The 27,523-nt window shown below is 38.5% G+C and overlaps 1 protein-coding gene across 3 annotated transcripts in view; it reads right to left on the bottom strand.

Moving 5' to 3' along the window:
* Window positions 1-4,682: 4,682 nt before the first annotated feature.
* Window positions 4,683-27,523, bottom strand: part of PLPPR5 (phospholipid phosphatase related 5) — a 135,954-nt gene continuing 113,113 nt past the window's right edge. For all 3 annotated transcript variants that reach the window (XM_005906505.3, XM_005906506.3, XM_070367621.1), the window contains one exon: window positions 4,683-5,433. In XM_005906505.3, the coding sequence (XP_005906567.2) occupies window positions 5,401-5,433 (33 nt within the window). In that variant the 3' untranslated portion in view covers window positions 4,683-5,400. The remainder of the gene's footprint in view (window positions 5,434-27,523) is intronic.

Genomic DNA, 27,523 nt, shown 5'->3' with positions numbered 1-27,523 from the left:
GGCAACCCACTCTAGTATTCATGCCTGGGAAATCCCATGGACAGAGTACCCTGGTGGGCTACAGTCCATGAGGTTGCAAAGGAGTTGGGCGCAACTTAGCAAGTAAACAACAGTAAGTCAAAGATGGTGTCAGTAAGAATCACCCTTGTTAATTATTGGCATCTTTGAGATGTGAACTTTCAGCTTTTGTCTGATGGTTGAAGGTGATTGTGTACCCACTCATCTCTTTCTTTTTATGAGAGATCCTTGTGAGCAAGGCCACAGATTTGAAAATGGCAATGTGAATTTTGAATTTAGATTCTATAATCCAACCATCCAGTCATTGGAAGGACTGATGTTGAAGTTGAAATTCCAGTATTTTGGTGATCTGATGTCAACAGCTGACACACTGCAAAAATCCCTGATGAAGGAAAAGATTGAGAGCAGAAGGAGAAGAGGGCATCAGGATGAGATGGCTGGATGGCATCACTGATGCAATGGACATGAACTCGGGCAAACTTTGGGAGATGGTGAGGGACAGAGAGGCCTGGACTGCTGCAGTCCACGGGGTTGCAAAGAGTAGGACATGACTGAACAACAATACATCCATGGCTCACAAATCTTGGGGTGGGGAGAGCAAAATTGTTATTATACCTTGACCAAGTCCTGAGGCTCTATCACACCAAGATTCAGCTATAGTCTAAAGTGAAGGGGACAGAAAAAAAGAAATCGAATATTTTTATATTTTCTTATTAGAAGAGAATCATTCACTGAAAATCTGGAAGAAATTTTCTAAATTGATGTTTTAAAAGAAACTTAACTCACAAAATTCATTAGAAAAACAATGCCTGCCAAATGTGAGATCAATATTTGTAAGGTATAAATAGAATCACTTGGTATATGTCCAGGACAACTTTTTAGAGCATGCAATAAAAATTTAATAAATGGTAATCTAGAGGCAGGAACAAGGTTATTTATCAGGTTGGCCAAGATGTTTCTTTGATTTTTAAGTATAAATAAAAGACATTTTTCATTTTCACCAAGTACTTTATTGAACAACATATTCACCATTTTGTTCCACTACCTTCTGGCATTTTCCAGGCAACTTCATAATTCCTTCTTCCCAAAACTTTTTATCTTTTTGAGCAAAGAACTGTTCGAGGTTCCTTTTATACATGGGGAATTGAAATTTTTTCCATTAAGAGAATTTTGTAAAGACCAAAATAAATGGAAATTCGAAGGTACAATGTCTGGTGAATACAGCAGATGAATTGGAGCTTCCAAGCCAAGGTACAACAGTTTTTCCTTGGTCATCAAAGCAAGCTTGCCATTTTGGGTCTTCCTGATGGAAGATTATGGTTTTCTGTTCACTAATTTTGGACGTTTTTCGACAAGTGCCGCTTCAGTTGGACTCACTGGGAGCAGTACTTGTTGGAATTAATCATTTGGTTTTCCAGAAGGAGCTCATAATAGAGGACTCCTTTCCAATCCCACCGTACACACAAAATCACCTTCTTTGGTTGATGACTGGCCTTCAGTGTGGTTGTTGGTAGTTCATTTTGCTTGCCCCACAATCTCTTCTGTTCCACCTTACTGTACAGCATCTGCTTTTCATTGCCTGTAACAGTTTGTTTTAAAAACAAAACATTTTTGTTACATTTCAAAATGGAGTATTGCATATGGAAATATGGTCAACATAACCAAGCTGGTGCAAATGATTTTCAGTGCTTGATTTGGATATTTTGAGTATGTTGGCTCTCTCTTGTGTAGTATAACACTGACCATTCTCAATTAATGTCTCAACTTAATCATTGATTTCAACTGGTCTACCAGACCACGGAGCATCATCCAGTGAGAAATCTCCAGCATGAAACTTCTCAAGCCACTTTCAACACATTCAAATCTGTCACAGCATCTTCTCCATACAATGCAGATCTTGTTTTGCACTTCATTTCTTTTTACCTTTCTTGAAATAGTAAAGCATAGTATGTCAAAAATGTTGTTTTCCCTTCCAGCTTCAGTATTAAAATGATTCCACAAAAATTCACCAGTTTTGATGTTTTTTTCTAAAAATGCATGCTGATATGACATCTGTCAACAATGACAATCTAGCAAAATTGTTTCAAATGAAATTAAAGACTTAGTTAAAATAAGTAAGCACGACTAAAACCAACTTACAGAAAAACGTGAAGGAATGTTTGACCAACCCTATTCTTCAGCACCTTGCTCACATGGAGGAGGCAGAGTATGTTGTAGACTGTGTACCTGCTCAATATCCCAGGCTGTCTCCAGAAGATTGTGATTTGTAAATAAGAAAGTTGATGAGATCCCAGGATGGCCCATTGGACGCAGGGGGTCACTTATCTGCCCAAAGGACCGGTCCAATCAGAACCACGTGATGCCTTTCCAAATATTCTCTAGTCACTATGGCAATCTGACTTTCATCAGGATAGCAAGCATTCTTTATTCCTCTACCCTCAAGAAAGAATTAATGTATGGGACAAAAATCATACTTAATGTTTTTAATTTTTAATATTTTATTTGAAAAATACAACTCACAGCAGAGAACTATTTCTTCCCCTACTGCTCTTTCACAAAGGAAACTGCATGGTAAATGTAACTGAGATATTTGGCTAGGATAGATCCTGAGAAAAGAGAGGCCCAGTTAGAAGTGGAATAGACAAAGTCTGTCAAAGAAGGTTCACCTCTCTTTTAACATAAAAGATCCTTTTAGATACTCTTAGGAATCAGATAAAACATGTGCAGAATTTCTGCCATGCAAACAGAGACTACTGAAATTTTCAGGCTGACCAATTGATACTGACCTGGGCCCCAAGTAAGTAGAATAAAAAGATGTCTTTATCAGAAAGATATGTGTTTGCCTGCTTTTACTAGACTATATATACACATATTTACAAATGAGTATTTTTTTAATGTGTTTTCATTATTCTCAGTAACAGCATCATGGTTAAGGGCTCTTTGCTGACTTCTTGCCCTAGGCATGTGTATCTTTTTATTCTTCTGAATTTCCTTCATGGCAGGATCATTCATTATACAATCTTGGGTCCATGACATTTATATTTACAGATGACATTACAGGTTTAAATCTGGATTTCTGAGGAATTTTTAACTCCTGCATTCAGACCAGGTTTAGCAAGGTACAAATATATATATAAGGCTTCCAACAAGAAAAGTGTGACTGATTCCTTGAAGACTGATGCTAGAACTGAGAAAATAGACCTCTTTAAGTGTTACTGGTAATCCTGCCTCCTAAAATATTATGATCGTTTCCTCCACTTTTATTTCCAGTAAGTGAATCCTCCACCACTGTTATTGCCTTAAAAAAAATCTTTAAAGAGTGTCAAGGCTTTCCAAGCTTTTTAGTATTCTAAATTTCCTCCAGAACTGAACTTGCTACAGAAGTCTGAAAGGTAGAAATAGGAATTTTCTGCTTTTCTGGTCCTACTTTAAGTAGTTTAAATCCTACAGTGATGAAAAGAGTAAGTTATGTCTATTTTGAGAGTAATGGAGAAGTCTTTTACTTTTTGATTTCTGTTACAATTGTATAAAAACTTAAAAATTTATGTCCTTTAGTTTTGTCAAGGTTAAGAAGAATCTTTTCAATCAATTACTCACATAAGATGAAGCTACTCTGTGTAGCTTTGAAAATCATAGTTATTGTTGAGGAATATGTTGAATGGTTTTGTCATAGTCCAATTTATTTTCCTTATGTTATAACTTTCATTCTTGATTCCACATGTTCAGTGTAAGGGATGCCCCTCAGGGCCTCTCCTGAGGGGTGGGGTTAGGGCATGGGTGGGAGGGTTGCAGGAGAGACAGCTGATTGAGGTTTTGACTTTACAAAGACCTCACATCTAGATTCTTGACATTTTTTTTTGATTTTATTTTATTTTTTTTTTTTTTAAATTTTATTTTATTTTTAAACTTTACATAATTGTATTAGTCTTGACATTATTTTTAAATAAGATTATAAATTGATTAGTATATTGTATTTTGAAAAGTGTTTATCCTTAAAACACTAATACCACATGACTTTTATAACTTTATTTGGACATTTTTTCATTTTTTTGACATATAGGTGATTGCCCAGGACTCCACTGACCACTGAAAGGCCTCGATGTGTCCAGATGATATGGCAGCTGTGGCATATTTACAAAGAATGCTAAATCTGAATTTAAACTTTAACTGCCTCATCCTAGTTGTGTGGAGTTGGGCACATTATTTACCCTGCCTTGTCTTTATTTTTCTCATCTGTAACACTAAAGCCAAACTCTTAACGGTTTACCTGGGGCTATTGTGAGGATTTGGGATTACAAAGAGTTGGACTGAGCAACTTTCACTTTTTTTCATTGTGAGGATTAGATGAAGTAACAAAGTACAGTATACTTTGTAAACTGTAAACTACTACAATTATGCAAAGCAAAATACATTGACTATATTTCTTGCATTTATATCATTTAATCTGCATTGTCTGGGGGTGATTCTTCTCTATTTAAATTATGTGGAAACTTGGACTAGCCAAAGAATGGAGCCTTTGAACACTCTTGAGATGGTTATCTGTGGAAAATTGTTCAATACATAGGTACGATTGCTGGATTCAGTCACTTAGACTATCCTAAACACTGCCTGCATTCAAAAACTACAAGTCAACAATTAAATCACGATTGTCAGGAACAAAAATCCAAATAAATAATTTTTAATTATGATACATTACTTATTACAGTAAAAATTGGCATTTTCACCTTCAAAAGCAGAAGCACCAGTCTTAGAATTTATAGTATGAATGGTATTTTAAGTGAAATATAGCATAATATTATGTGCAAACATTATTTTAGTATAGAACATACTTTCTAAAAGTAAAGTAATTTCACACACTGAAATCTGTTAGAATGGAAATAAGGTCATGCTGAATAATGAAATAAAAACCCCCATGACTTTCAAAGTCCACTTCGAATGAAATATGGTATGCTGCCAAATAGAAGATACATGATAAATTAAAAAGCTTAACTAGCTCAAAGTGGAGGGACGTCTCACACAAATATGACTCGTATAGAGGTTTCTTTTCACTTAGTCTCAGTGATTCTGTGAGAAATTAAAATGAATGTTTTATTTCAGAATTAATTTTTATTCATTGGTCATCACTTTTTTATTGAACACCTACCTACTCTGTGTGAGGCTTTGTTGTAGGTTTAGGGGAGACAGAGAAGAAAGACACAGTCCTGCCCTTGAGGAGCTCACAGTCTAGTGGGGGAAACAGATAAGGTGACACTGGTTTTTAAATTATAAAAATGATTAGACAACTTTATAAACCTTTTTTGTCATCAAACACACTTTGGGTGTTACGAATGAATGGTGACAAGGGATGATGTCCAATGCAGTGAGAGACCATTTGCTTCAATATCATGTGACTTCTGCGAAGGCAGTGATGTGGTTCTGCAAAAAGAAAAAGGAATTACAAAGTCAGAGTCTTGGGAAAACTGGCTTTGTAAAAGATTTTGGTGCTTTTACAAATAATCAGTAGCCTTATATAAAGTTGTAGCCCAGATACACTTAAATTGCAAAAACATTCAGCATTATTCAAATGAGTTGCATATATTATTATATCAATTTAGCTACTAATTATATATTTTATCCAATATTCTTAATTAACCAAATAGAGGAAAATGTTATACCTGCCTTATTCAAAATTAACACTGAAATTTGGAGAGATAAATATGGTAATGCCAGACATGTTAATATTCTGTTCAGCGTTAATGGAATTTTAATGCTGCATGTTGGAGTTTCAGATTAATTGCTCCCTGTGAGACAGATGGCATAGAAGGAGTGGTGAAATGTTCAGACTGAAATGGCATTTGCTAGCTGACAAAGATCTACTTTAAACACTTCATTTTTGATGCATGAATCCAGACTACAGACTGCAATCTCTGTTGTTTACCTCAACCAGAGAATTCGTTGTAGAGACTTTTTTACAGTTTTTTTAAAGCAACTGAATTGTGTACAAAGGAAGCCTGAGGAATTGCTAATATTTAAATGGTTTCAGACATGCAATATAGCTGCTGAAATACTGCAGTGGAAATCGATATGACATAATTAATCATGCTACATATAGGTCATGTCAGGAGCTAACATAAATGACAGCCCAAACCAATAATAGCAGCATTACAAAAGGGTTTTACCATCAAATTACATGTTTAGAATGTTTTTCATTGTAGCTTTGACTCTTTATAAGTCAAAGATATCATAAATAGAATTTTACATAATGAACACATGCCATGAGATTTCTTCCATGTATGTGTGGCACTTTACAAGGTAAGGTGTTTTGAATAGCTAAAACATGTTTTGAATGTATGTGAATAAATTCATTTTCACTGAATCGAGGCATATTAACCACAACTAGAAGAATACCACTGATGACTGCTTAAGGCATTTTTTTCTAGGTCTTACCCACTTCAACCTACTAGAGAACAACAGTATCAGTAAGAATCAGTAGTGACCAGAGCATGTGGACCTTTTTACTAATTCCTGATAAGCCCTTAGAAAGTTTAATTTCCCATTAAAAACAAAAAGTCCTGATAAAAATGTTGACTAATTCAGTGTCTCATCTCTAAGTTTTCTTGAGTATTCCTTCCAAAAGCACAAGCATGCCTTTAAGACAAAAGAGATCTTTCGGAGTTACAGATTGCACTAGGATAGAAAAAAGCCATAAGAACTGTGGAAACAGTACATCATAGTTTTATTTCTAGTGGCCCCACGGGGACTTGAAATCTGTGAACTGAAAAAATACAATTTAATACACAGTGTTTCAGTGCAAAACTGACAGGAATGTCTCCTCCGGACAGGGCCCAGCACATAGTAATTTCTGGAAAGATGTTAAGTTATAAATGGAAGATTAATCAGTCTGTGGCAACTGGTGGGTAAAGAAAGAGTGAAGATGTGACACTGGAAAGAAACGAAAGGAGGTTTAAACAAGGGAGAGAAAACAGATGTTGCTCCAAAGGCCGCTGGCCTAGGTATCAATGTGCTCTTACCCTAAATAATAATGTACACGAGGCTCATTAAATTTACTAACGATGATCCTGAGTGAAGGGACCATCTCCCTGGAAAGCAGAACTGAAATACACTAAAGGAAAATGAAAGTGAAGTCGCTCAGTCGTGTCCGACTCTTATGCGACCCCGTGGACTGTAGCCCACCAGGTTCCTCCGTCCATGGGATTCTCCAGGCAAGAATACTGGAGTGGGTTGCCATTTCCTTCTCCAGGGGATCTTCCCAACCCAGGGATCAAACTCAGGTCTCCCACATTGCGGGCAGACGCTTTAACCTCTGAGCCACCAGGGAAGAAATACACTAAGTCCCCCACAAATGAATGAGTTCTGTTCTGAGAGCGGGTTCATAAGTCCGACAATGTCAGCCTAGGTAGCCAAATAACATGATCAGCTATATAGTACTGTACTGTAACAGGTTTGTAATACTTTTCACACAAATAATACATAAAAAACAAACAAAAAATAAAAAATTTTTAATTTTACAGTACAGTACCTTGAAAAGTATAGTAGTATGGTATAACAGTTGGCACTTCTTAGCAGTACCAGCTATGTCACCAATGCTTCTGGACATCCTGGGCTTGAAATAAAGAAACTGCACTTCTGTACTCTATATAGTACTGTAAAGTACACAAATGCACAACCACTTGCAGAGGATACACACACGTGACAATGTACGCCAGACACATGAACTAACTTATGTGACTGGACATGAGAATGCACATTTGCATCTTTGAAAATTAGAAACTTTCATATGTAGGGGACTTCCTGTATTAAAAGACCTTAATAAAGCCAAGAAAGTAACAGAAACAAATCACTGGTAATCAATGCAAGGGAGAAAACAAGCAGAGGAAAAACCAAGTGACAGGTAAAAAAGCTGGAGAGTGACAAAGACTGTGCAGTGACTGTAGGGAGAGCATATAAATTTTCATCTAAACCTGGGCTTGAAAGTGAAAGTGAAAATCGCTCAGTTGTGTCCAACTCTTTGCGACCCCATGAACTATACCATCCATGGAATTCTTCAGACCAGAATACTGGAGTGGGTAGCCTTTCCCTTCTCCAGGGGATCTTCCCAACCCAGGGGTCGAATCCAGGTCTCCTGCATTGCAGGCGGATTCTTTACCAGCTGAGCTTCCCTTGTGGCTTAAACTGCTGCTGCTGCTGCTGCTGCTAAGTCGCTTCAGTTGTGTCCGACTCTGTGCGACACATAGATGGCAGCCCACCAGGCTCCCCCGTCCCTGGGATTCTCCAGGCAAGAACACTGGAGTGGGTTGCCATTTCCTTCTCCAATGCATGAAAGTGAAAAGTGAAAATGAAGTTGCTCAGTCGTGTCTGACTCTTAGCGACCCCATGGACTGCAGCCCACCAGGCTCCTCCATCCATGGGATTTTCCAGGCAAGAGTACTGGAGTGGGGTGCCATTGCCTTCTCCGGTTGCTTAAACTGGGGCCGTCCCAAATACGGATAAAAGGTCACCTTAGAAACAAGGCATTGCATAGATAAGTGTAAGTGAGCTATTAAGATCTAGGTTTTGCCATTTAAAAGCACATTTTGGTGACCACTAGATCTTCTTTTCACTGCTTATAAATTCCAAGCAATAGTACCCCTTTCTTTATGCTAAGTCATAACCAGGTTAAATTCAAGGGTAACTGTGGTTCCAGATTGACTCCACTTTTAGATCCCAGGACTCAGGGGAAAAGCCTGCTTTTTCTAATCAGTACCCTTACACTTTCACATCAGACTTAAGTTCTAACCTCTGAGATGGCTTTACCTACTTGGCTGGAATTAAAAGATTCTGCTCAGGACTTACCACTTAAAGGCGGTAGTTAGAGAGATAAACAGATGAAAAGAAAACAACGAAGTGACTATGTGTAGGGAAGAAAACATTAAAGGGAAATTTAATAATAGTTTCCAAGTACATGAAAGGAGTGGACAGAGAGCACGGGGCCATCTGTTCATTAATTTCACTAACAGCAAACAAACCCAAATCGTAGAATGAAAGAGATGGACTATTAACCTCAGTAGGCTTTAAGAAATAAGATGAATTCTCTTCTAGCCCAGGAATAGTTTTTTTCCTGAAAGAATCTAGAGAAAGGACAAAGTAAAATCCTTATCATCTATAAAACTGTATGATTCTCTATTATAACAATTACATGTATGTAACTGCATGATTTGAAATATTCAAATGGTATGATTCCTATGCAGGAAGATATGTTCCTCACTTCCCCATCAGCATTTTTTTTAGTAATATTAAAAAAATCAGAATTGCACTTAATATTTTCAGTTCCCCTGAATGAGTCAAACTAGGTGACAAGGGGTTTTGCCTTTTAATCTGGTTGAATTCTTTATATGCAATATTAAATCTTATTAGTAGACAGGGCAAACTTTCAATAGGCAAACTAAACATTCATGCACAGAAGCTTAAATCAGAGTCTTAAGAAGAAAGTGGTCATACAATTCATCAGTGCAATTACACACAGAGAGGTGTACAGAGAAGTTAACAGAGCTTGAGTCCAAAGTACTGAAGATTAGAATATGTTATACTCATTAGAAAGTGTTCATTCAAGTCCACAGCAAGTCAGTGAGCAAAATACTGAATCCAGTCCTTGAGTGCAGAGGTCCCATGGAAAAATAAGTACTTGTTTCTGAAAAGTAGTTTTGGATTCTTAAATTTGATAAACTCTAAGTCCCTAGTATGTCAATTTTTGAAGCTTTAAGTTCCATGTTAAAAATCTTGATTTTTCTATTTATCCTATATCCCATTTGTATAAATTATACTTTGGAATTTTAAAGTTACTTAAAACAAAATTGTTATTTATGACATGAAATTTGGCAATAACTTGCTACTTAGTGAGATCTGCCACTCACCATTTTTCCTCGAAAAAATACAGGGAGATGCAAAAACAGCACTTCAGATAAGAAAACAAAAAAAGTTACTACTATCAAGGGCTATTTGATTGAGGAATGCTAAGTTACCATTAATGAGTGAAATATCAGTGATAAACCAAAATATATTTGAACAAGAAAAAATAAAAATAACAATAATAACCAAAATGATCTAGTATCTAGATCCCTTCTGGTTATAATGGAAACTTGCACAGAAGGACACATATTTTGTATTTGCCTTAGCTTTGCAACTCAATTCTAACACCAGTGCGCGCGAGCGCACATACGTTTATTGCCTTAATTGAAGGTGTTCACAGTGGCTGATTCCCATTATCCAGCTGAAGAGTCTTGCGAGACAATCTTTAAAGGACCTTCCCTGTGAATTTTCTTCTTGACCATTCTCAATGGGTTGGATTCGGGACACCTACAAAATGTATTTTATATATTATTTCAGTGTTTAAGTATTGACTTACTTGGATAAAGCACTCGTCTATTTAAAAGCCGATGTTATATTGCTGGACCAAATGCTGAGCTTAAATACTGTTCCATTTCTTTCTTTCTGGATGATTATAAACAGCTTTTGGCTTTTAATTGGAAGTTATCAGCAATCAGCTTTTATGTTAAATATAAAATGGGATCTGTGCATATGGTATCTTGAATTCAGTGATTTGTGTCTTCACTCTATTGGTAAGGAAGCCGTGGGGCACAGTGGATGCTGTGGTCAGGTAGTGTGAATGTCAGGTGTCTGAAGGTGGGCTCTGTAGCAACTGACATTTTCACAAGCAGTTTAATCTTTCAGAGATCTGGCTTTCTTATCTGTAAAGTGGAAATAATAATACATATTTGAATGGATTTTGATTAGGATTAAATGGGATGATATGCACAAAGGTCCTCATCTCTCTACACAAACATATTATGGTTATCCATAAAAGCCAGAAGCAAGATAAAAAGTAAAAAAGAGGAAGAAAAAGACAGAGAACAAAGAAGTTTTTTATAATTGGTCGGAATTCCAGGATGCTATAGTCTACAATTCTAATATCCAAACGAGCTTTAAAACCCAAATGTTTCTTTTTGGTGCAAGCTCATTTGGTGGTGTTTCTTACCACCATTGGTGAATTCCCTGTGAGGCAATTTGTACTCTGCTGTGCTGCAGAAATATCCATCTTTGATTACAAAGTGATGCTCAAGATCCTGCTTGTGTAACAATACACGGTATTTTCTCCTAAAATATAAAATAGTTTAATCCTGAGAAACATCTAGCACTAATGATTTAGGATACGGAACCACAGTCCTATAACCAACAATTGTTACAGATACAGCCTACGTTTTACCAGGGGAAGGTAGATGGATGTCATATTCCCAAATACTGGCCATCTTTATTTTGCTATTTGCTTCTTCCTTCATTCACCATGTCCTCTGATGAGGCAAAATGAAAAGGAGAAGAGAGAGGAAGAAAAGCAGTCATGTATGAAGTGTGTGCTCTAAGATTCAACTCCATCACAGTAGGTTATCCTCCTGGTACAGCCTGAAGTTGGTATTTCAGAAAAGAGAAATGATGTTAAGTCCATCTAAGAAGAAATTACTAAAGAACTTCAAACTTGAGGCTATGAAACACTGTAAAGTTCATCCAAGCAATTTCTTGTTTTAAAAAGTTGGGGATGTGATGACATAAGAGCTAAAGATGACAGAACCAGAATTCTCTTGGGAATGACAACTTTTTTGGAACCATTTCTTTCTTTTTTTTTTTTATGGTGGTTCTGTTTCAATTTAGAATTTTATAATAGCTCTGAGTTTTGTTTCTTCTCAGGAATTTCCTTTTGGTACTATTTGGAGAAAGAGGCTAAAACACTCTCCGAGAGAATTGTTCCTCCCCAGAGAAAGGGGAAAACTCTAGGTGGCTTTCTCTGATAAGCTAATTAACCCAGAGGCAGGCCAAGCTTTTACTGGAGTATTAGCTATAGATCTTATGAAATATTTCCAAGTCCCAAGGAGCCAAAGAAACTTAAGGCTTTCCACAATGAATCTTTAGGAGCACGGGTTCTCTAATTGGCTGCATGTTGGAATCACCTGGGGGCTTTAAACAAATACTGAGGCAACTCTGGAGACTTGGATTTAATTGCTATGAGGCGTGGTCTGGTCAGTGGGATTTTTAAAGGCTCTCCAGATGATTCTAGTGTGCAGCTAATATTGAAAACTGTTTCAGAAACTCTGCATGCCCAGCTGGACCCACGCCAACCGCTGGCAACACGTCCAAATCACCTGAGGTGCCTGATACACGACCAATCGCCTGGCTCAAGCCCAGGGCTACTGGATCCGATTCTTGAGGCTGCATTCCAGGAGTCTGGCCTTTTTTTTTTTTTTTTTTGAATGCTGCAAGTGATGGATTCCCTTTTACATCAGTCTGAGAACCACTGCCAAGAGGTGTGGAAAAGTGATCAGTTAGCAATGTGAGCACTGTCAGGTATAGACAATCAATTGTTTCTTTAAAATGCTATCACTTCTCTGGCAAAAAGAGCATGGCCTACAAGAGCAGTAATATTGAATGTTTCTCAAAAAAATAAAATAAAATCTTTGTGTTCTAACACTTCTGGCAATAGCTGCACATTGCATTCCTTGTTGAGAGTTCACGGGGCATAAGGTGTTGAGAAGATTTGTAATAAACACTTATGTTTCATTTTAGCTCAGTTTCCCAATGTACTGACATGAAACTCCATGCAAGTCTATTAATACGAATGTGTTCATGTTATTTGGTGGATGTCGGTATCCCAGGACTCTATCTGAAGTTTTTTAACTTCCCTAATTCTAATGATTTGTCCAATACTTTTAGTCCACAGTCACAACTACGTGGTCAACCACCCATCCTATTTACCTCCTGGCCTATCTCCCTCATACAATAAATTTTCTCTGGCCATTCTGGAAATTTCCCAACCAATAGTTGTTTTCATCTGTTCTAGTCCATCTTACTCTTTCTCAATTTTATTTCTATTATGCTCATTCTGTAGTCAAGTTGAACATTCTTTGATGGCATCCTCAATTCTCTTGCCCTAGTACTCTTCTCTCACCTGCCAAACAAAATCTTGGTGTAAGCTGGTTCCTCTGTCCGGAACATTCTCTTCTCCCCTCTTTGGCTAACAGCCCTTCAGATCTCTATTTACAGGATGGCACCTCACTCCAATACTCTTGCTTGGAAAATCCCATGGACGGAAAATCCTGGTAGGCTGCAGTCCAAGGGGTCACTAAGAGTCGGGCACGACTGAGCGATTTCACTTTCACTTTTCACTTTCATGCATTGGAGAAGGAAATGGCAACCCACTCCAGTGTTCTTGCCTGGAGAATCCCAGGGACGGGGGAGCCTGGTGGGCTGCCGTCTATGGGGTCGCACAGAGTCAGACACGACTGAAGCGACTTAACAGCAGCAGAAGCAGCAGCATCACTAAGTTTGGATAGGTCACCCTTTATATGCTCCTCTAACATAACTATCATCACTCTGTTCTTATAAAATTATTTATAAATCTATAAGTAGAGACTCATGAGACTGTAAACTCATTCGTCCTGAGAAATGTACCATAGTGTTTCTTATTTGATATTTGTTACATGTTCCATAGGCTTCCCTTGCGGCTCAGATGGTAGAGTCCGCCTGCAATGCAAGAGACCTGGGTTTGATTCCCTGGATCAGGAAGATCCCCTGGAGCTGTGCATGGCAATCCACTCCAGTATTCTTGCCTGAAGAATCCCATGGACAGAGAATTTACTGTACATCACAACTGATGATAAGAAATATAACTCACCCATGTACCCATGCCTTGATTTACACTGATATTTTAATCTAACGAATGGCTTCTTATTTCTTTCTTTCCAACAAAGGTCTGTCTAGTCAAAGCTATGGTTTTTCCAGTAGTCATGTATGGATGTGAGAGTTGGACTATAAAGAAAGCTGAGAAGCTGAAGAACTGATGCTTTTGAACTGCGGTGTTGGAGAAGACCTTTGAGAGTCCCTTGGACTGCAAGGAGATCCAACCAGTCCATCCTAAAGGAGATCAATCCTGGGTATTCACTGGAAGGACTGATGTTGAAGCTGAAACTCCAATACTTTGGCCACCTGATGCGAAGAGCTGACTCATTTGAAAAGACGCTGATGCTGGGAAAGATTGAAGGCGGGAGGAGAAGAGAACGACAGAGGATGAGATGGTTGGGTGGCATCACCGACTCAATGGACATGAGTTTGGGTAAATTTAGGGAGCTGGTGATGGACAGGGAGGCCTGGCGTGCTGCAGAGTTGGACATGACTGAGTGACTGAACTGCACTGAACTTTTTAAAACACATTCAGTTCAGTTCAGTTCAGTTCAGTCGCTCAGTCATGTCCGACTCTTTGTGACCCCATGAATCACAGCACGCCAGGCCTCCCTGTCCATCACCAATTCCTGGAGTTCACTGAGACTCACATCCATCGAGTTAGTGATGACACCCAGCCATCTCATCCTCTGTCTCTCCTTCTCCTCCTGTCCCCAGTCCCTCCCAGCATCAGAGTCTTTTCCTGAGTCAACTCTTCGCATGAGGTGGCCAAAGTACTGGAGTTTCAGCTTTAGCATCATTCCTTCCAAAGAAATCCCAAGGCTGATCTCCTTCAGAATGGACTGGTTGGATCTCTTTGCAGTCCAAGGGACTCTCAAGAGTCTTATCCAACACCACAGTTCAAAAGCATCAATTCTTCGGTGCTCAGCTTTCTTCACATCCATACATGACCACAGGAAAAACCATAGCCTTGACTAGACGGACCTTTGTTGGCAAAGTAATGTCTCTGCTTTTGAATATGCTGTCTATGTTGGTCATAACTTTTCTTCCAAGGAGTAAGCATCTTTTAATTTCACGGCTGCAGTCACCATCTGTAGTGATTTTGGAGCCCAAAAAAATAAAGTCTGACACTGTTTCCACTGTTTCCCCATCTATTTCCCATGAGGTGATGGGACCAGATGCCATGATCTTCATTTTCTGAATGTTGTGCTTTAAGCCAACTTTTTTACTCTCCACTTTCACTTTCATCAAGAGGCTTTTTAGTTCCTCTTCTCTTTCTGCCATAAGGGTGGTGTCATCTGCATATCTGAAGTTATTGATATTTCTCCCGGTAATCTTGATTACAGCTTGTGATTTGCTAAATAAGTAGCCTAATACTACCTGACAGAGATGAATCAAAGGATGTGGGTAAAGGATCAACTGTATGATAAGTTCATATACAACCAGGAACTGATTAAAACTTATTTAAAAAACTTGCCTATTTGGGCTTGCCTGGTGCGTTAGTGGTGAGGAGTCTGTGCCGGAGATAAAGGTTCGAACCCTGGTTGGGAAGATTCCTCATGCTGCAAGAGCAACCAACCCTGTGCAGCATAACTATTGAGCCTGCGCTCTGGAGCCCGGGAGCCGCAACTTCTGAGCCCACGGGCTGCAACTACTGAAGCCTGCATGCCCTAGAGCCCATTCATACAAAGTCATGTGCATAAAGTTTTATATCAGATGTATTCATAATTGGGAAAAACTAGAACAGCTTATATAGCCCTCAATTGGTAAATAGATTTTAAAAAATGGTGGTACATCCACACAACAGAATACCACTCAGCAATAAAAAGGGAAGAAAAAGAAAACAGGTAAAAACATGAATGGATCTCAAATGCATTGAACAATATGCAAGAAGTCAGACTCAAAGGCTATATACTGAGTGAATCCATTTATATGACACCGTGGAAAAGGCAAAAGCATAGGAACAGAAAACATATTAGTTCTCGCTGGTGTTAGGAGATAAAGCAGGAGTTTGCTATCATTTTAGGGTGGTAGAAATGTCCTATAACTTGAATATGGTGATGGTTACATGATGGTAGGCATTTGTCAAAACTCACTAAAATGTATTATAAAAGGGAATTTTATAGGATGTAAATTATGCCTTTAATGAACTCTAATTAAAAAATTAGGACCATTAACCACTCCATAAATTAAGTCTAAAGGCCAGTGGTACCTAGAATTTGATTTGTCAGTTAGTGAAAGCGTTAGTCGCTCAGGTGTGTCTGACTCTTTGCAACCCCATGAGCTGTATAGCCTGGCAGGCTTCTCAGTCCATGGAATTCTCCAGGCAAGAATACTGGAGTGGGTAGCCATTTCCTTCTCCAGGGATTGAACCTGGGTCTCCCATTGCAGGCAGATTCTTTACTGTCTGAGTCATCAGGAAAGCCCGGTTATTGAGTTATTATTTGAACAGTTGATTATTTCAGTCACAAAAGAAAGGCACAAAATAAATGTATGGAAAGATATTAAAAATATATAAATGAAAATGAGGTACTTCATTTATTTTTGACCTTTAAGATGTATGAAAATTATTAAGAACAATTCTCTTATTCTTAAGAACATTCTCTGTTGTTGGAGAAAACACTGGCTATTAAACCAAAAACCTTAAGAGTACTCATCATTTTTTCCCCCTGGCATTTCCACTTCTATAAATATATCTTAAATAAGTTTTATTAATTGAACTTATAGATATGTCTATTTTGGAGATGTTTACCCCAGTATTGTTTATAATTGTGGGAACTTGGAAGTGGAAGCCATTCTCTATGCCTAATAGAGGTAATGGTTAATTTATATGGATGAAAACTTTTTCAATGTAATTCTGTAATACTGTATAGCACAGTGATTATGATTTTGAACTCTGCAGTAATAAACATGGAACATAAATCAAAAGTGGAAAATACAGTCCTATACTCCTGTCTCAGAACACAGGTTATATGACCTTGGGCAAATTACTTTTTTAAGTCTCTCTGAGAAAAATGAATAAGATATATTCAAATTATTTTTGTAAAAACTAAAATGATATGTTATGTTCTTTGCATAATTCCTGACACATATTAAGCTTTCACTGAAGATTTAGCTTTTACAGTTATGCCTGATATGATTATATATTCATTGACCTGTGGCCATATTCACAATATACTGTTATGAGAGCAAAAGCAGGATCAGAAAAAAGCAGGATCAGGTAGGTCCTCTACCACACACAAACCCACCCACACACTCATGGGGCCTCGAGGCTATTTTAAGAAAATATTTCCAGTGATTACTGTGGTAGGATATGGATACTTTCTGTTTGTGTTTTGCTTCTCCAGATTTTCAAATTTTAAACAATATACCTGAATAACTTGTTGCTTCCTTAATAGAAACAATAAACCACAATAAAATGTGATTATTTTGTAAGACAGGGAATGAAGTAATTGTTTATCTTCCTAGTTTCAGTCAAGTAGAATTTTACATTTTTCTCCTCCAAAAATGTTCATAGAGCCATGGTGCCCTGGATTGACTTTGAAGCCCTCCATAGAGTCCCAGGGACCGTCTAGCAAAAGGGAACCGATCTGAGAGAAGAGGAGAATGAATGGGTAGGAGCAGTTTTCCATGTGTAACTAACGATGTGTGCACTGAGAGGGATTTTTTTTTTAATCCATCATGGTTTTATTCTCTCCTTAACTAATGACTACATAAATCATATAATTTAAAAATGTAGTCATCAACTCTCTATTTATTAGTAAAACGAGATGAGATAGCTTGTTTATATTCAGAAGTAATTTACTGAAAAGAGGTTTTTATAATAGGCCTGTTAGGTAAGATTGAAAAAAAAATCTATCTTTTATTCTTTGTGAAGTGTATTATCAGGTATACATAGTGTGGAGAAATAAATAATGGATACATGGAAGCACAAATAGGAAAAAAAATGACATATGGCAAAGTAATATCAGTATATAATTACTTTTTTAAACTAAAATGTTGATGCCTGGTTGGAATTGTTAAGCCTGCATTTAAAATTGTCCTTTTTAAGCAAAATTAAACAAGTGAGAACAGAGTACAGCATGCAAACACTGATTTACTTCAAATATTTCTCATAAGTAATCAAACCTTAGATTGAGAAAAAAGCCCTAAAATATGAGGGTATTTAGTTCCACTAACTATTCCAATATCTGATCACTAATACAGTTGTTTTGACAAGATCCTATATAACATTTACATTACAGTTCAGCAGCTCTGTAAAACAAAGATTTGCATTCCAGAAAAGCAACTGAATCTCAAATAGATTGCCATCTTTATTCAAGCACGACATTTTGAAACCTCAAAGGAATTTATCACAGACAGCACCGTAATGTATAATCATATTTGTTTTGGCAGGAAACCACAGGATTGTTTTGCTGTTGCTGTGACACTAATGTATGCAACATTTTATAGTATAATCTTTTCTGCCACATGTGCTATGCATGACATAGACAATCTGTATAAATGTTTAAATCCATGAAATATATCTATAAGGATAGGTATATATCTCTATATCTCTATCTATCTATTATCTATCTAGCTCCTGAAACACAATGAAAATCCTATTAAGGGAAGCATTATTGTTACAGGAGGGAACTAATGTTAAGCACCTACCATGTGCCAAGAAGTTCATTTGTGATCTGTTAATCCCATCAATCACTCCATAAGGAAATGATTATTATATCAATTTTTCAGAAAATGAGGAGAGGAGTATTCATGTAATCCCACCTAGTTTGACTAGCTATAATGTAGTCAAACCAAGCTTCAAACTGAAGATGCTTGCATGTGTGAGTGCCAGGTCACTTCAGTCATGTCTGATTCTATAACCGTATGGACTATAGCTCACAAGGCTCCTCTGTCCGTGGGATTTGCCATGCAAGAATACTGGAGTGGGTTGCCATGCCCTCCTCCAGGGGATCTTCCAGACTCAGGGATGGAGCCCTCGTTCCTGCTGCTCCTGTATTGCAGGCAGATTATCATTGAGTCACCAGGGAAGCTCTCAAGGTCAAGCTGCAAAAGCCTGTCTTTCCATCCTTCACCCACCCTAACTCTGCCTAAATTTCAACACAGGCTTCACTCTGATTTCTATGATTTTATAATCTGCAAAGCAATCAGTGTAAATGTCAATGCATGGCCTTTTCTGGGTCACCATGAATTCCCTTAGAATTTTCTTATCCATATAAATTTCCATTACAGTTGCCATTATTTTTGTTTAGTTGCTAAGTTGTGTCTGACTCAGTGACTCCATGGACTACAGCCCGCCAGACTTCTCTGTCCATGGTGTTCTCCAGGCAAGAATACTGGAATGGGTTGCCATTTCCTTCTCCAGGGGATTTTCCTGACCCAGGGATTGAACCTGTGTCTCCTGCATTGGCAGGTGGATCCTTTACCACTGAGCCACCTGGGAAGCACAGTTGCCATGAGAATTAAACATAACACAGAAGTTTCCATCTGTAATATTACACACTTCTTATGCCATTTCTAGATTTTTTGAGTTGTGATCAATGCTCACCACTTTCATTCCAGTGACGCTTCTGTTGATAAGGGAGTGCTTTCACACCACGAGCTTCTTGGGTAGTACAGGCTAGTAAAAAGTCCCTGTTTTGATGTACAAAACTGTAATCTGCAATCTTGTAAATTCTTTCTAGCATTACTTTCCCTTTCCTGTTGTAGGCAAAAGGGGATCACTTTTGGTTTAAATGATTAGATCGCATAAACCTTAAAAATATATATATATAATGGAGAAAATTTTTTTCTCAAAAAGCATTTATTTCCTCTACCTGGCTCAATCCATTAAATGAATTCTCAGAGATATCTCAGAATAGCTGTAAGTGGCTATAGCAGCCTGTCCTATTAATACATGCCTTAACAAAACTAAAAAAAAAAAAAAAGATATCAATTGCTCTTGGATCTACTGGAAATACTTCATTTTCTATCAAATCCCATACATCCTTATATTTATTTAAAACATTTTTTGTTCCCTTGCCATATAGTGTCCACTTCTTTAGATTTTGTTGTTTGGCATCAGTTAAAACTGATGATGCATAAGCATACATCATTTGAATGTGCTTACCTATGCAAATTTGAATGGTAGCCTTCTGCCTTAAGAGGGAGAACAAGCAGAGGGCAAGAGAGAGGATAAAAATAAAAGCACCTAGTGCTCTGCTGCTGGAATGAATGCAGCTTGACCCAGGAGGATCCCTCGAAGGAAAGAAGACAAGGAACTCCTTTTCTGTTCAGTTCAGTTCAGTTCAGTCCTCAGTCACGTCCAACTGTTTGTGACCCATGGACTGCAGCATGACAGGCCTCCCTGTCCATTACCAACTCCTGGAGTCTACTCAACTCACGTCCATTGAGTGGGTGATATGATCCAACCATCTCATCCTCTGTAGTCCCCTTCTCCTCCCGTCTTCAATCTTTCCCAGATCCGAGTCTTTTCCAATGAGGCAGTTCTTTGCATCAGGTGGCCAAAGTACTGGAATTTCAGCTTTAACATCAGTCCTTCCAGTGAAAACCCAGGACTGATCTCCTTTAGGATGGACTGGTTGGATCTCCTTGCAGTCCAAGGGACTCTCAAGAGTCTTCTCCAACACCATAGTTCAAAAGCATCAATTCTTCAGTGCTCAGCTTTCTTCATAGTCCAACTCTCACATCCATACATGACCACAGGAAAAACCATAGCCTTGACTAGACGGACCTTTGTTGGCAAAGTAATGTCTCTGTTTTTTAATGTGCTGTCTAGGTTGGTCGTAACTTTTCTTCCAAGGAGCAAGTGTCTTTTAATTTCATGGCTGCAATCACCATCTGCAGTGATTTTGGAGCCCCCCAAAATAAAGTCTGTTACTGGTTCCACTGTTTCCCCATCTATCTGCCATGAAGTGATGGGACCAGCTGCCATGATCTGAGTTTTCTGAATGTTGAGTTTAAAGCCAACTTTTGACTTTCACTTTCATAAAGAGGCTCTTTAGTTCTTCTTCGATTTCTGTCATAAGGGTGTTGTCATCTACATATCTGAGGTTATTGATATTTCTCCTGGCAATCTTGATTCCAGCCAGTGCTTCATCCAGCCCAGCATTTCTCATGATGTACTCTGCATATAAGTTAAATAAGCACGGTGACAATATACAGCCTTGACACACTCCTTTCCCAATTTGGAACTAGTCTGTTATTCCAGGTCCAGTTCTAACTGTTGCTTCTTGACCTGCATACAGATTTCTCAGGAGGCAGGTCAGGTCGTTTGGTATTCCCATCTCTTTCAGAATTTTCCACAGTTTATTGTGATCCACACAGTCAAAGGCTTTGGTATAGTCAATAAAGCAGAAGTAGATGTTTTTAGGGAACTCTTTTGCTTTTTTGATGATCCAGTGGATGTTGGCAATTTGATCTCTGGTTCTTCTGCCTTTTCTAAATCCAACTTGAACATCTGGATGTTCAGAGTTCACGTACTGTTGAAGCCTGGCTTGGAGAATTTTGACCATTATTTTGCTAGCGTGTGAGATGAGTGCAATTGTGCAGTAGTTTGAGCCTTCTTTGGCACTGCCTTTCGTTGGGATTGGAATGAGAACTGACCTTTTCTAGTCCTGTGGCCACTGCTGAGTTTTTCAAATTTGATGGCAAATTGAGTGCAGCACTTTCACAGCATCATCTTTCAGGATTTGAAATAGCTCAACTGGAATTCCATCACCTCCACTAGCTTTGCTCGTAGTGATGCTTCCTAAGGCCAACTTGACTTCGCATTCCAGGAAGCCTAGCTCTAGGTGAGTGTTTACACTGTCATGATTATCTGGGTCATGAAGATCTTTTTTGTATAGTTCTGTGTATTCTTGCCACCTCTTCTTAATATCTTCTGCTTCTATTAGGTCCCTACCATGTCTGTCCTTTATTGTGCCCATCTTTACATGAAAATTTGCCTTGTTATCTCTAATTTTCTTGAAGAGATTTCTAGTCTTGCCTATTCTATTGTTTTCCTCTATTTCTTTTCATTGATCATTTTTCTGTTCAAGAGAAATCTTTGAAGGGAGGACAGGAAAATGACACAGATGAAAGACTGGCGTGTTTCCTAAGGTGGGTGGGATGGAGAAATAGTTTTCCTAATGACACCCTGGACAGCATATAGCCCTTTTTCACTGTAAATCACTGGTGTGGTTAGATAACCGCTGCATATAGACTGCATTCTTTTGTAACCCCAAATTCCTATGTTGAAACTTAATTCCCAACATGATGAGTCTAGGAAATGGGTTTTAGGGGGTGATTAGATCTTAAAGGCAGAGACTTTTATGAATGGGATAACTGTTCTTATTAAAGGGACCTTACAGAACTCCCTCAACCCTGCTGCTGTGAGAAGGCACAGGGATAAGGCCATCTGTGAACCAGGAAGAGAGCCCTCATTAGGGACTGAATCTGCCAGTGCCTTGACCTCAGACATCCCAGCCTTCAGGACTGTGAGAAACAAACTTCTGTTGTTTATAAGCTACCGGTCTATTATAAGTCACTTCAGTCATGTCCGACTCTGTGCGATCCCATAGACGGCAGCCCACCAGGCTCCGCAGTCCCTGGGATTCTCCAGGCAAGAACACTGGAGTGGGTTGCCATTTCCTTCTCCAATGCATGAAAGTGAAAAGTGAAAGTGAAGTCGCTCAGTCATGTCTGACTGTTAGCAACCCCATGGACTGCAGCCTACCAGGCTCCTCTGTCCATGGGATTTTCCAGGCAAGAGTACTGGAGTTGGGTGCCATTGCCTTCTCTGACCGGTCTATAGTATTCTGTTATAGCAGACTGAATGGAGTAAGACAACTCCTCTGAACAGAATCAGCACCCGCCCAAAATACATTTCACCAAACTAGCACAAAGGCTAATGCAGTTTTGCCAAAAGAACGCACTGGTCATAGCAAACACCCTCTTCCAACAACACAAGAGAAGACTCTACACATGGACATCACCAGATGGTCAACACCGAAATGAGACTGATTATATTTTTTGCAGCCAAAGATAGAGAAGCTCTATACAGTCAGCAAAAACTAGACAGGGAGCTGACTGTGGTTCAGATCATGAACTCCTTATTGCCAAATTCAGACTTACATTGAAAAAAGTGGGTAAAACCACTAGACCATTCAGGTATGACCTAAATCAAATCCCTTATGATTATACAGTGGAAGTGAGAAAGAGATTTAAGGGACTAGATCTGATAGAAAGAGTGACTGATGGAACTATGGACGGAAGTTCATGACATTGTATGGTAGACAGGGATCAGAACCATCCCCAAGAAAAAGAAATGCAAAAAAGCGAAATATCTGTCTGAGGAGGCCTTACAAATAGCTGTGAAAAGAAGAGAAGTGAAAAGCAAAGGAGAAAAGGAAAGATATACCCTTGAATGCAGAGTTCCAAAGAATAGCAAGGAAAGATAAGAAAGCATTCCTCAGCAATCAGTGCAAAGAAATAGAAGAAAACAATAGAATGGGAAAGACTAGAGATCTCTTCAAGAAAATTAGAGATATCAAGGGAACATTCATGCAAAGACAGGCTCAATAAAGGACAGAAATGGTGTGGACCTACAAAAGCAGAAGATATTAAGAAGAGGCGGCAAGAATACACAGAAGAACTATACAAAAAAGATCTTTGCGACTCAGATAATCATGATGGTGTGATCACTGACCTAGAGCCAGACATCCTGGAATGTGAAGTCAAGTGGGCCTTAGAAAGCATCACTACGAGCAAAGCTAGTGGAGGTGATGGAATTCCAGTTGAGCTATTTCAAATCCTAAAAGATGATGCTGCAAAAGTGCTGCACTCAATTTGCCATCAAATTTGAAAAACTCAGCAATGGCCACAGGACTAGAAAAGGTCAGTTCTCATTCCAATCCCAACGAAAGGCAATGCCAAAGAATGCTCACTACCACAAAATTGCACTCATCTCACATGCTAGTAATGTTCAAAATTCCCCAAGCCAGGCTTCAGCAATACGTGAACTGTGAAGTTCCAGATGTTCAAGCTGGTTTTAGAAAAGGCAGAGGAACCAGAGATCAAATTGCCAACATCCGCTGGATCATTGAAAAAACAAGAGAGTTCCAGAAAAACATCTATTTCTGCTTTATTGACTATGCCAAAGCCTTTGACTGTGTGGATCACAATAAACTGTGGAAAATTCTTCAAGAGATGGGAATACCAGACCACCTGACATGAGTTTGGGTAAACTCCGGGAGTTGGTGATGGACAGGGAGGTCTGGCGTGCTGCAGTTCATGGGGTCACAAAGAGTTGGACATGACTGGCAACTGAACTGATGCCTGGTCAGTCAAAAGGCATGACAAGGCTGTACTGAGGCAGAGTCTACATCATCTTTTATCATTTGTCTGGATTTTTACAACAGTCTGTCACAGACTCGTTTCTTTTTGGTTTTGTTCTGCTTCAGTGTTGCTCTCCTTCAATTTATTTTCCATTCTGAACATGCCATTTCCTTCCTGATACTCTTTCTTGGCTCGTCCTTGCTTATAGGGTAATAATCAACCCCACAGTATTGCATAAAAGACTTCATGAATCTAAGAATACTTTTTCCTATACTTCTTTTTGGTTTGAATTTCATCTCTAATGGTGTGCCTATTTATGAACTTTGCCTATTTTTCAACTAGTATGTTTTATATATTACAGACATTAACTCACTAGCAAGTACGTCATTTATATTTTACAGGTTTATTTTTAAAAATGCTTGAACCTAAATTTTCTAGTTATTGCAAGAATGAAACTAATATTGAGTCCCTCCTTTATAAAGTCTACAACTCATCACACTTTCACAATTTTATTGGTATTATCTAAGATTTGTCTCATTTTGTCATTGCTGCATTAATTAATTTTGCAATAGATCTTCTGTTTAAATGAATTTATTAATTTTGCCCTGTTTCTGTCACTGTATTTACCATGTGTGTGCGTACTTAGTCGTGTCTGACTCTTTGCAACCCCAGGGACTGCAGTCCGCTAGGCTCCTCTGTCCATAGAATTTTCCAGGCAAGAATACTGATGTGGGTAGCCATTCCCTTCTCCAGGGGATGTTTCTGGCCCATGGGTTGAACCTGTGTCTCCTGCATTGCAGATGGATTCTTTACAACTGAACCACCCGGGAATTCTTACATATCTGGTGCTTTATGGTTATCTTAATGCTTAAATGACCTTTTGGGCGGGAACAGAATTCGTATGTCACAAACTGTTCCATGGAAACTCAGAAGACATTGCTTCATTCTATTCTGGCATCTCATGCTGTCGAGGGAGAAGTCTGTAGCTAGCATGCTGTTAGTCTTGCGTGGGGTGTTCGCTTTGTGTGTATTTGGTTTCATTCACTAGGCACACTGTATTAAAACCTCAAAGGCTCAGTTGGCTACCAGTAACAAATGTGTGTTTCTTTCTTATACTACACATTGGTGCTCAGGTACTGTAGATCTGCTCCAAGCTACAGGTTGGGCATTGGTCTGCTGCCCATGACTTCCCATTCTGTGACCTAGGCCGTCAGAAACAGCCCATATCTGGAACATGGCCTTCCCCGAAAGAAAGGATCATGAGCAACAAGACTGGGCAAAGCTTATGATGACTCTACAAGTTTCTGGTTGATGAGCTATCTGTCAGGTTCATCCACTTGTCATTGATCAAGTCTAAAGAAACTGAAGCAGAAAGGATACTCTGCCTATGGAAGGGGGTAGATAGTAATTAGGAACGATAATATCAGCTACCACAATATTTATAGAATTCTTTCTTCAGTATTGAAATCTGAATTTTTTACCAAGAAATATCTAACTTCTAGTATATTTTACCTGGTATCTTGTTAATCCTTCAAGTCTAAAGATTCAGATATTTATCTGGAAGGAAAGTTTCCTTATAGTATTTATCTGAATAGTGTCCTCTTCTTCAACATCCATATAACAAGTGATTCACCTGTTATATTCTGAGGTATATCCTTCATATCTATTATCTTTACTTGGATCAATTTTATTCTGTTGTACTTTTACTGCGAATTCTGAAACCTGTCCTTAACATAACTGATTTTACTTTCTCCATGGTGGATTTTGTCTTTGTGATTTTGAACTTTCCAGGTGGCACACTGGTAAAGAATCCACCTGCCAGAGGGGAGGCAGGAGAGGCAGGCTCAATCCCTGGGTTGGGAAGATCCCCTGGAGTAGGAAACGGCAACCTGCTCCGGTATTTTTGCCTGGAAAATTCCGTGGACAGATGAGCCTGGTGGGCTACAGTCCATTGGGTCACAAAGAGTCAGACACAACTGAGCTCACATACACAGTACTGGTTTTAATCTTGCCATGACACTGTTTTCTCACATTAGTTTCCTAACTGTACCTTTGTGCTAGCTATCTTTCATCTCTCATTAAACATATTTTCTTTAATTTCATTGACAGTAGAAAACACATATTATCTATAATAAATTTAATTAAATATCTTGACTCATCTTTTTTTCCTAAAAAAATGTATTCTGACTCTTTAAAATGTCTCTTCTGTGTCATAAAATCCTTCTGTGTCATAAAATCATCTTAAAGAATTTAAGGAACTGTTCTAATTATTTATGCCTGAATCAGAATAGATTTAGCTCAGTTTATATTCCTAAATGTAGTGGGAGAAGATTCAAAGATCCTTTAAGTGTTTTCATGAATAGTCAGGGGATCCTTCACTTAGATCTTGAGCTGAAGAGCTGGAGAATATAGTTTTACAACATCATGTTGATGATTTGGCAGCCTGAGTGGAGTGGAAGAAGAAGCTGAGGCCATGGACATTTTCAGGAAGGTCAGTTTATTTCTACAGTTTCATTGCTATGGTTGCTGAAATGTCAGGACTGCTATTCTGTTCAGCTTAATCTCTTCTACAGGAGAATGATATAGTCCTTGGATGTAGCTTATTTATATTTTTGACTGAAGATAACTCTCCATCCCATTTTATAGTACTTATTCAGTTCAGGAAGGGATTTCTTCATCTGGCATGGACCCTTATTAATGAGAAGCCTGATCAGAGGAAAGCTTCTTGTCTGAAGGCTTTCTTTTGGGGTGTACTTGCCTATTTGCTAGCCCTGTTTCATATGGTGTTGGTTCATGGTGCTGAATCATGTGGTAAATAAGACTTCTCATTCTCTCAGAGGTTGCTCCTATCTCTTGTTCTCACTCTTTGAAATCTGAAGGATATTACTGGGATTATATAGGATGCTAGCCACTTTTACAACATCCAACTTCTTTACTGGCAAAGAAAAATTTTAATTGTCCTTTGGTGACATCCATCAAACTGAAACTATTCATACTATATCTAGCAGAAATGCCTAAAATTTTACTCTATCTAGTTTTTGCTCTCAGTGACACAGCTATTAAGACATTAATTCCTACTTTACTCTTGCTAATATAGGAGAGTAAAGCTAATGAATATGTAAATGTTTCCATCTTCATTTCCTAGGAGAGGTAGAATCTTTTTATATTGAAGTATAATTGCTTTACAATGTTGTGTTAGTTTCTGCTCTACAACAGAGTGAACCAGCTATACCTATATCTATATCTATGTATATCCCTTCCCTCTTGAACGTCTTTCCCATCCCACTCATCTAGGTCATCACAGAGCACCAAGTTGAGCTCCCTGTGCTTTATAGCAGATTCCCACTAGCTGTTTTACACATGGTAATGTATCCAAAATCACTGCAGATGGTGACTGCAGCCATGAAATTCAAAGACGCTTACTCCTTGGAAGGAAAGTTATGACCAACCTAGATAGCATATTCAAAAGCAGAGACATTACTTT

The sequence above is a fragment of the Bos mutus genome, chromosome 3 (genome assembly GCF_027580195.1).
Source record: "Bos mutus isolate GX-2022 chromosome 3, NWIPB_WYAK_1.1, whole genome shotgun sequence".
NCBI classification, from domain to species: Eukaryota; Metazoa; Chordata; class Mammalia; order Artiodactyla; family Bovidae; genus Bos; species Bos mutus.
This window is presented reverse-complemented; position numbering and strand designations above follow the sequence as displayed.